The sequence below is a fragment of the Anopheles cruzii genome, chromosome 3 (assembly GCF_943734635.1).
Source record: "Anopheles cruzii chromosome 3, idAnoCruzAS_RS32_06, whole genome shotgun sequence".
NCBI lineage: Eukaryota > Metazoa > Arthropoda > Insecta > Diptera > Culicidae > Anopheles > Anopheles cruzii.
The window spans coordinates 64,072,878-64,083,581 of NC_069145.1; the positions used below are offsets into that span (position 1 = coordinate 64,072,878).

The 10,704-nt window shown below is 49.1% G+C and overlaps 1 protein-coding gene across 1 annotated transcript; it reads right to left on the reverse strand.

Annotated features, from left to right (window-relative positions):
• Window positions 1-158: 158 nt before the first annotated feature.
• On the reverse strand, window positions 159-2,695 carry LOC128270777 (uncharacterized). The gene is made up of 5 exons (XM_053008194.1): window positions 1,969-2,695; window positions 1,526-1,792; window positions 1,209-1,424; window positions 837-1,020; window positions 159-701 (listed from the first exon to the last, which is right to left on the reverse strand). Exons 1-5 carry the CDS (start codon window positions 2,693-2,695, stop codon window positions 326-328), a joined length of 1,770 nt encoding a protein of 589 aa, XP_052864154.1. The 3' UTR covers window positions 159-325.
• Window positions 2,696-10,704: the final 8,009 nt, after the last annotated feature.

A 10,704-nucleotide genomic window follows, 5' to 3' on the forward strand; every position in this document is an offset into this window, starting at 1 on the left:
GTTACCGAGTACTCCGAGTTTTGTCATGCATCCAACGGGAAGCGAGAAGGGAAGCCGATCGGATACGTCACCGGGAAGTCCGATCCTTTGCAACACCGGATCATCGCGAAATGAGAATGAAATGAGGTGTGGGAATGAAAAAACCGGTATTTGCTCGAATCAGACAATTGCCGTGTTGAGGTGAAGCTGCTTTGTAAATGTTGCAGAAATGCATGGTGATTTATTGATAGGAGTCCGTTTGAAGGGTTTTCCTTCAGCGTCCACAAGAAGCATAAGCTCCCATCAGGCATTATGCTAAATGAAGGTATCACGTCGGGTTGGGGCTCTATTGAACGCTGGCGATCCGCCGCCGGTCCCACACGACCCACTCGATCCAATCGAGAAAGGGCGCGACTCGGATAAACCGTACCCTGGCACAGGTCCGGTGCAGGACAATACCCACCAATCGATAATGGTCCCCTGCGCTCTCGGTCACCCCTCGGTCGACCCGGGCCATGACCATGGGTGCCAGCAGCTCATCGTAGCATACGTTTACGCCCGTTCTGGCACTGACCATTGGGCTTTCCCGTGGCCTCTGCTCCGGGTCGCCTTCCGCCGCCGCCCCGTCGCCGGACACGTTCACGGCCGAGTAGAGAAAGATTTGGCTCAGATCGCCGTCGGCACTCGGCCACCAGAGGCACGCAAACTGACAGGTGGACAGCCTGAGAAATATCGTTTCAATTTTCAGCCGGACAAAAAGAAAAACAAATCAATTCCGGCAACCGTGCTGTGGCCGGGTCGGGTGGACCCGCTCGGTGGTCCCTCCCGGGTCCCGATACCCGGTGAGCGATACTTACGATACCTTCCGTTCCAGTTCGATTAGTGCGAGATTGCTCTGCTCCTTGGGTGCCCCCCGGCCGATGTCGCCGTGAGCTGGCGGATTGTTGTTGACAAAGTTCGGGTGTTGATGGAATATCTTTATAGGATGGTCCACTGCCCGTCCGGCGGCCTCGACGATAATGAATTGCTCCTTCGGAGGGCCTGTGAGTTTTCGGGTGAGTAGAAACGGTGACTTGTGTGTGTGTGTGGTGCCCGTCCTCCGCACACAGTCGCAGGTGATTTATTTGAGATTGGTCGATTTATTATGTTGCGGTCCGGAGTGGATCGCTGAACCCGGGACATCGTACATCACCACCGTGGTCGTCGATGGGCCGTCGGATGAGTATTACCTGCGCCATTGTCCGGTGACGGTGAACCATTTACTCCGCCGGAGCAGCTGGCCGGGGCGGGCAAAAATCGGTCACTTATCAGCACGGCGTAGCAATCAATCACGACCGGGCGAAAGCGCGGCCGAGGGTTCACCCGGTCCGGACCCGCGGATCTCGCCACGTACGCCAGATATGAGAGCTCCTCATCGCCACATGCCTGGCGGTATCGGCGGCACACTTGGCGGTGCGTTCGATGAGGTGTTTTGGGGGGGGCAGCAAAAATGGTTTTCAATTACCGATCGGCGGTGGATACCCAAAGTTAGTAGCAACTTACTTACTTCGTTCGCTAATCCTTTCAACTGCCGCAGCGGTGGCTTTTGCGGCGAGTTCTACGGCTTCCGAGCGTGCGGTGGTCTCGATCCAGTCCAAATACCTCGCAATGTTGACGAACCCAGCGAGGCTTCTGGTGTTGCACCGAGCGGTTGCCTGCGAAACCGATGAGTCCTCCCGGAGTCCGGTAAACGAAACGACTCCCAGGGCGGTCCAGCTCCCGTTTATGCTGACCACAAAGGCCCCTCCGCTGTCGCCATTGCAAACATTGGTGCCTGGAGCACAAACACGTGGCAGGGAATTAGTCATTTTATTTTGAACGTTGGACCGCTATGGAGCTTTGTCGATAATGTTGCTTCCCAGCATCATTTGTTGTGTTTTCATTTTGATGTTTTCACAATACGACATTCGAATAGTTGGCGGCATAATTCGGCTGACAGAAGCGACTTACCGTTTTCCCAGCCGCCACAAAACATTCCTTCGTACAGCACTTGGCTGAAGAGCCGGGGATCGCTTGCCAGGCACTGGAGAGGGCTTACCACGGGCATAGCCGCGGACTGGAGGGTCCGCGCGAGGACGTCGCCCTCCGTGAGGCCCCAACCTGTCACAAGCCCATATATCCGATCACTTCCGGGTCCGGGCTCTTCCGGTGACAGGCAAACGGGCTGCACGAACTCGTCAAACTCGAGCACCGTCCGGAGGGTGAGCATCGCCAGATCGTGCCTTGGGGACCCACTGGAGTAGTTACCGTGCCGGTGGACGCTTTGCACCCGGTGCTCCTGGGAGTGGCGGGCCATGGCCTGCAGCTCGTACAGTCCCGCGCGGACCGTCAGCTCGTTGGCAGCCATCTGATACCCGCTCGGGCCCGTTACGCAATGGGCGGCCGTGATGACGGCTCGGGGGCCCACGATGAACCCGCCACAGGCGTAGGCAATGGTGGCCAGCTGTTGCACTGCGTGGTGCCAAAGGGCCACATGCCAGGGAAACTGACCTGGCCAGCTGGCGGTACCACTGGTGATGGTGCCCGGCGCACCAACAGGACGCTGGCCGCAGCGGAACGGTTGGCTTCCGGCGCCATGGGAGCCATCGGCACTGATGGGTCCCGGGAGAAGACCCAGCGATAGGAGCAACACTTGCACCGCGACGGCGATGCCCACACTATCATCGGCCGCCCTCATGACACTGACAGCGACCTTGCTGCGGGCGGAAGCAATGTACGCACGTCGATCGAGAGCACAGTTTGACTGACATCTTCGACCAGAGTCGTCAGTGGGCCCGTCGTAGAATTCCCGCAGCATCGGTGAATGCACCGGGAGGTGATACGTAAAGTGACCGAATCGGAACTAAGGATTTCTATCTGCGTTTCCGAAACGGAATAAGTATATTGCTGAGAACTTGAAGATGTCAATCGATCAACCGAGAAAAATTACACCCAAATACCTGGTCATACTTTTTTAATTACAAAACTATTAAAAAGCACTCAACATCGACGACATTATGACGGTTTTATAGACCCCAATCTTGACTGAAGCACTTCTTGAACTCTAGCCCGGAACGCGAAAGTAAACAACTCAGAATAAAATCAGAGTCACTCGTCGGGAACATTCTCAAAGGTTATTTCCTCAAACAGCGCGTCAGAGTGTCTGTTTGCGCTGGAGAAATAATTTCATCAATTAAAACCATCCCTAATTCCAACGCAAACCGCTCCAGCGGAATGGGTAATTATTCGATTCCGCTTCGACCGAACCGTCTTCCGGCACAAACAGTCAGCAGAAAGTGGATTGATAACCGCACATCGCGATCTTCGACCAACCGAGTCTTCCCGCACTTGCCGCGCAAAGACGCCGAAGGGCAAAGAAAACATCAGCACGATCGGTTCCGGCGGCCACTTGCAACCTTGCAACCGGTGCACTCGGTGTGTGACTAACGGACCGTCTCCGGATCACCCGACGTCAACGTCAGCGTGGAACGGGAGAATGAAAATAAATTTGTTTACAATCCGATTCCCGGTTGTCAGTTTGCGTTTGGCTGGTCGGTCCCGGTCCCGGTTCGGTAATTTTCTCACGTTTCGCTGATAAACCACCACCTGGTCGGAAGCAGATCCCCCGGAGTGGAGTTGGTGCCCGTGATTGGTGGCTGCGGCCGTGCGGTGACTGGACCGTAGCATTCGCTCGAATCGGGAATCCGACCGGAATGGTACGTGCAACAATTTGTTGTCCACCGGGGATTGGAGTGCCCCTGCCGCTGGTAGACGAAGTCCTTCCGGGGGACGTTCCGTTGAAGCTGGAAAGCGCAGCCTTACTTCCTGCTGGAGGGTTTTTATGTCTGAAAAATCACCACCTAACGGACCGGGGCGGCGGTCGAACCCGATAGGAGGATTACATGAGGGAGTGATTCGGTTTTCTTGTCGGTTATCATTGGCGATTTCCTCTTCATTAGAGTCGACCACCGGTGAAGTTCGATACGAATATGGTTAGGTGCCCCACTCGGTGCCGCTTCCCGTGCTCGGGAGAGAAAAATCCAGTAAACACCTTTACCGTGCTGCCTGGAGTCGCCGGAAAACCGAAACCCGGTACACGATGATTCGTGGTTTTCGATGCGCTGCACTGCAGCGGAAACAGATTGCAGGGCCGAACCTGGGTGGATTATCTATCAATTTCAAATTTAACTAACGAACAGCTTGCAATCAATAGTTACGATTCGATTCGATTTATTTTTACTACCACCGGTGGTTACCTTATCGGTCTGGGTCGACGTATTGGATTGGGGCGGAATTTGATAGTTCCGTAGTAGCGAGCAGTGGCAGAAGGCTGGCCAAGCGTTTGCTAAAGGATGTAACGGATTTATGGGACAGTCGGTGCTGCCCGTGTAAGCGCATTTCAGATTAGAAGCGTTAAAAGATGAACTGAAGCAGACAATTCGACCAGTACGTGGCATGGTTTTACTTGAAACGTACGTCGCGGTTCGAGTTGTGTGTGGAATCATTTAAATCTGCGATTAAAATGGAACATCGAAACCCTTTCAACAGTGAATGACTTTAATTAAATCATTCATTCATTAAAGTTATCAACAAATTAAGGGGAAATCGTTTTGTTTTCGAATTCGCCATCTGGAAAGCTGAGATGGTAACACAAAAATTGAAAGTGAATTAAATTCAGTGGATGACGGTGAAACGACACACGAATTCATTGGAAAAGGAACTAAATTTAAAAGGAAGCTAAGGAAAGTATACCAAAGAGAAGATAAGATAAATATAAAATAAAACATTAGATGGTAACAATAAAATAGAGCTGAACATAGATTTAAAATATTTTATTTTTTACACATAGTTTTTAAGTTTGTCTAAATTCGATTCATCCTAATCTGTATAGAAAAATAAAGAAATTTTAGTTTAAAGATTATTCTTTTTGACAATGTAATTATCATCCGATTGGGTACGGTATAAACATCTTCCCGATCTACGCCTCGAGAATGCGAAATTGCCGGGTAAAATATTCGGTAAATTGAAAACACCTTCCCACAGGTGTGCGAAAGATTTAAGCGCAATGTAAATTGAAATTCGACCGCCGTCGGTCGGGGTGGTGGTTGCCACATAAATAAACAGCAGAAACAAGCCCCATCGCCGTTCCGGCGGCTCCGAAACCTACCGCATCGAAGATGACAATAATTTTGAAAAATAGCCCGAAGACTCGGATGGAATTTTCTGGTGGAACGCTGATTACAAAGTTGCCCTTTCGAGTGTGTGCTGTTGCTTGTTGCTGGTTGAAAACGGAACAGGCTCCGCTGCCGTGCACTTCGGGGTTTGGTGTAAATTTTATCAAACATCACATTGCGCTTCCAACGCCGGGGCAGCGATCGCTGTTCCGTGTACAGGTGGCGTCGTGTAAGAGATTTTGTTTTATTACTTCCCATTAGCATCAAAATTGCCACCGTGAACCGATGATGAATCACTTCGCTTTGATGTGCAAAGTTGAACTTGTTCCCGGCGATGTTCGGTCACAGTCAAGGAAGACAAGGCAAGAGATGCGAACATTCCTGGGGCACCCGGACAGCGCGGTCGATGGTTGGGTGACTTGGCGGAGCCGGAGCGAGGCGAAGAAAAACGAAGCATAAATTATAGCGCCAGTCTGAAGATGCCGTTTTTTTGTCCGGTTTGATGCCCGCGAGGAGCCTTTCGAGTCGATGCAGCGGTGCAGCAAATTCATCATCGGATCGTTTACATGCCGACAATGAGTGATCGGTTTCGGGAGCATAATTCGTGTGCATCGAGTTATGGGGCACTTGTGAAAACCGTGGCGAACGAACAATACTGAACCATGGGAACGGGGTTTCAATGTTGTCTTTATGATGACTAAACACTGCAAGACAATATGAAAAATTTGAAAAATTTGTAAACTTCCTCAAAACATACGGAGTTTGCTCACACATAAAATGTTCTAAGAGCAGCTTCTTGCAATTATATTTTTGTTTAATATAACATTAATTATTTGCTAGAACTTAAGTTTGTCTTCTTTTCGTTAGTTCTATCAAGATTGTCGAATACTCCAAATATTTCCTGCTCTGTAAAATTAGTGCATGATAACCAAGTCGGCGAAATTTCAAACAATTTTTTTTAAATAGGGAATGCAAGAGCGCACTGACGCTTTCATGCTGACACCACAGATGCTTGAGGATGCGAAAGAATGCCAAACCGAACCGACCAACTGGGTGGAGCTGGCAAAAGGCACGAGCTGAGGGCCGCGATGGTGTAAGCACCATCGTGATGTTGCGCGTTTGCAAAACTTTTGTTTACTGTTTTTTATCATGTTAATTTCATGCTGGCATGCTTTAATGAGTCTATTAGCATAATATCGTGCCGACATCATAAATTGCAGCCGCGGAACGGGTTCCACGGCCGCAGATGGCTCCCGAATCCGTGGCGGGCGAGCGAAACTCCATTGGCTAATGTAGTTGTTGCGCGGTCCGGACAGCGTCGGTGGCATCGTTGCATCCTTGCGTGTGCATTCTTTCGCCTGTTGCATCGACCGACACCGGGGACCGAAGGCCCCGTCGGGCGCATGTAAGGGTGGTTGTTTTTCATCGCGGCATTACAACCAATTTAGCTTCATTTTTCTCGCTCCACGCAGCCGGGACCCCATTTTCGATCACTCGAGATGGACAGGTTTTTGACGGGAATTTTAATAACGGTCATAAATATGTCACAATTTGGCTGCGTTGGCTGGGTTGGCCGGGCTGAGGCTGGTGCCAGCCAGAGGTGCCTTTCTATGATGTGGTATCGGTTAGAATGGAGCGAGAACGCTTGTTTCTGACAGAGCATGATAATGCGTTGGGTTCGACATGATGTTGAAATAACCCGACCAAATTAATCTTTCGTCTCACTGAAACAGTTGTGGCAAAATAAAGTCCCAAAGCATAAATCTACAAAGTCTTTTTTTTGGTATACCACGCGAAGCATATTTTTTGCTAAACAACTTACTTGGCGAAGACCAAAGTCTGTCTGCCAAAGTTGAACTAGTTTGAGCTAAAACCATCAGCCTTTGAGCCAATAAGAAAATATTAAATTGTATAAAAATTATTGTTAAGGTAAGAAGCGTTTGTTAGAAAAGAGAGAATAATAAAAAAATGGAAATGTAGGTCACATATTTTGACGCAATCGTTGATTTCATGTGTTTAACTACTCGGTTTACTCTCGTGCTAGGTAACTAACTAATATTACGACGGAAAATTGTTAAACCAAGTTTACCTTTTGTAATGAAACACACGCTACACGACGACGAGCAGCATCAACCGCATGGGATTGCCGTGAAGCTTCCTTTCGAAAGGACGATTGCAATTGGCCGTCACGTTTCGCTGTGCCATCGCCCTGCTGCCTGGTACCCTGGTTTGTTTATTTTAATATGCAAATAACGCGTATCGGGAGAACCACATTTACGAAAATTGCCACATTCCATTGCCACAACAACAATAATGGAACCACTTCCCGTGTGCGCTGGGATCACCCAAATATTGGTTCCGAAAGCCGGACTGGCCCCGTTCTGATAGCAATCGGAACCGGAGAGGGTTCGGTTAGACACGGTGACCACGGTCGGACTACGCGTAACCAGCAATCTCATCCGTTGGCATCCGTCGTTCGATGGCAGGATCGGTGACTTTGCGATGGCTCGGTACGGGTCGCCCACTTCCGGCCGCACTCGTTAATGGGACGCCCGCATGGTCGTCCTGCATGAAGGGGCCCTCGAAAACGTTCAGGCAAATCGTACCGTAATTGAGCCGATTCCCGGTACGAATTTGGGGTTTACAGCTTTCAGGTACGGCTCCCGAAAGTGCATCCTGTGCAACGATCCACACAGGACTTCCCCCGGATCAGCAAGGGGCAAACTGGTTCCGGTGGCAAGCGATTTTTTTCTTCATTTATTCACGTTTAGAATATCATAGGACAGTATGATAGAGAAAGAGACAGCGAGAGAGAGAGAGAGAAGAAGAGAGAAAAAATGAGACCGAGAGGGGATATAGGTGACAGCAATGCAACGACCGGTTGACGCAAACCACATTCAATCCATTAAATGATGCTTCATGACGACGACGGGGCCTACAGCGCGTGCGGTTAAGCCAGGAGCGCCAGGGTCCCGAGTTCAAGATGTGTTTGATTTTGTGTTACAAACCCATTTCCGCATTCCACTTGCCGGCATGATGACATCGGTGAGGCCATTGGTTTGCGGTCGATAGGCATTGCCCAAAGCAAATCCCTTGCATCTGTTTGGATGTTTCAGATGCACCCGAGGCACCGGCAGGGCACGATGTGTGGAAACGTTGGAGATTGATCTGGCCAATCCCATTGGCCGTCAGAAACCATCAGGATGGTCAGGACTGCGGAGCTGGAGCACGTCCACTCGCCGTGTTGATACAATCGACCAAACTTCAACCGGCGCCACTGAAACCGGTGGCTTCGGAATCAGGTTTAACAATTTAAATGTTTTTGCTTTGTCACAAGTTAAACAATTTACTAAACCGCTTCGCGTCGAACGGTGCCGGTTGGTGTTCGTTTGTTGCTAGGTTTACTTTTTGCTTTTAAACGTTCACTGTAGTTACTGTTTAGTCCTTTAGGTTATCGTAGATAGGATTTACTTTTAAACGAAGAATGTAAATCACAGTTTCTATTCATTTTTTGCCCTCCTCCTGGAAGCTGAACTTGTTCTCATTTGTTTATACGAATTATTTGATGAATCTTGATGTAAAAAGTTTACGACTGTTTCAATATTTTATAACGGAAAACGGATCAATAAAAAAATGTCAGAATAGTTTGTTACAACATTCCAACACTCAAACAAACAAACAACAGATAACTCAAGTTAACTCTAGTTTTCTTTACGTGTAGTTTATCTGGTTTATGCTTATAGAGGCTAGTTCCTGTTTATAGATTATATCTTTAATATTGTTAATCAAAACTAGGTTCATTTAATGAGTACGAATTAAGTCGGACGGACGGACGGTTTAATTATTTATGTTTTTTTCTTTAATGTGCGATATATTCTTCAAGTACAGCATTTCGGGTTTCTACGTAGTTAGAAGTCGACTGTAGGTTCCTGATGAAGATCATACCGCTTATCTCTCGTCCTGTCGTCCTGTCGCTCATCGGACGGAGAATACTCGAGGGTGGTTGCTGTACCTCATCCACCCGTCTTGTTGCGGGAAATGTGTTTTTCATTTACCACTCCAGTTTCGATTTTCATATTTATCCTCTCTGCCCATCCTTAGCGATCATCGTCCTTTTTTATGTTTCAACCACCGGGAAAACTCATCCTCATCTTCCGTTCGCGCCCGTGGCCCTGGACGGAAAACACACACACACTCAGAGAATACTTCCGCCGCTTCCGCGCCGACGGTGACGGCGGAAACAGAAGGCTGCATTAGCGGCCAGCCAGCCAGCCAGCCAGCAACGCCACCAAGGCACCGACCGTCTGGTTCCGCGCGGCAAAGGATAAATGCTTGTCATTATTTTTAATATCGGACCGAAAATTGAAATTTTCCTTCGATCAATCTTCCACCGCCGGTGGTGGCGGCGGCGGCGACGGCAGCATAGCGGCGGAAAGCGTGGGCTCTCTCCGGTTCGGTGGGAACGGAAACGTGAAAATAAAAACCTTCATCACTCGGCGAATGGTGATGTTTGGCCGAGCACTTTTGGTGCTTTCTCCGGTGGAAATGTCCGGGCCACCGAAGGCTGCGTAGAGCCTCGGTCGGCTCGGCTTCGTAGCGCTTGCCGGGCTTGGGCATGATGAGGTCGAGCCGCCCGGTGAAGCCGCGCTAGACAAATCATCTTCCAAAACGCATTCGCATTTATTCGCAAACGATCGCGGTCCATAATGGAGTTTTCCACGGGCCAGGCGAAAGGATTGAGATGAAAATTGGGGTTTCCCTGGGCCGTGGGCGATATTTAGGAAGCGGCCAAAATTAGGGGAAAAGTCGTTACGCATCTACGGTCTTGGGTTTTCGTGCTTCTACGAACTACGGATACAAATTTGGAATATTTTTCGCCGTTTATAGAGCGCTTTAAAACCCAAAACAAGACATCAACCCTGAACCTGAGCTTGAAGACTTTTCGGTTCAAGTCTTCAAGTCTGCTTTTGTCAAATATTCGATAATCTTATGTAGCAGGCTTTAAGCCTAGAATAATTGATGTAGAACTTTACAAAGCAAATCAAGCAAAAAGTTCAGCAGATTAGTTATTCCAGAGGAATAAACACAAAGTGCTGCAATGATCTTGGCTTGATGAAACTTTGACCCAATAATAGGTACATGTGACGAGACAACTGATCAGTGGTACGGAAAACATGCCGAAACAAATGAGTGAACATCGATAAAATCATCGTAAATCGCCCGGCACCGTAACACAACTAAACAGTGAACCAATAAACGGTGCACATGATCTCACTTGTTCTGCTACTTTTTCCCGGAAGCGTTTGAAAGTTTCGCCAAATTGTGTTGTTGTTTTTGGTTTCGTTGCTACCGGCGAGTTTCTCGGTTCGTGCGCCGAAACTTCTGGCGAGAGCGACCTGTGGGCAACGTTCCGCAAAAGTAAGTTTAGCATCAGCATGTCATAGTACACCACGGGGGCACGTCGTAGGTGGTGAGTCCTCTCAGGAAGCTGCTCGGATTCTGTTTCGCACCCCGGATGATAATGAAACTGGAC

What these genes read in the sequence shown, in the direction of transcription:
- LOC128270777 (XM_053008194.1), bottom strand. Translation starts at nt 2,695, where the DNA reads ATGAGGGCGGCCGATGATAGTGTGGGCATCGCCGTCGCGGTGCAAGTG. An exon ending in TGAAAGGATTAGCGAACGAA is followed by an intron (nt 1,425 to 1,525) that starts GTAAGTAAGTTG and finishes CGCACCGCCAAG; the next exon opens with TGTGCCGCCGATACCGCCAG. An exon ending in GAACTGGAACGGAAGGTATC is followed by an intron (nt 702 to 836) that starts GTAAGTATCGCT and finishes GATATTTCTCAG; the next exon opens with GCTGTCCACCTGTCAGTTTG.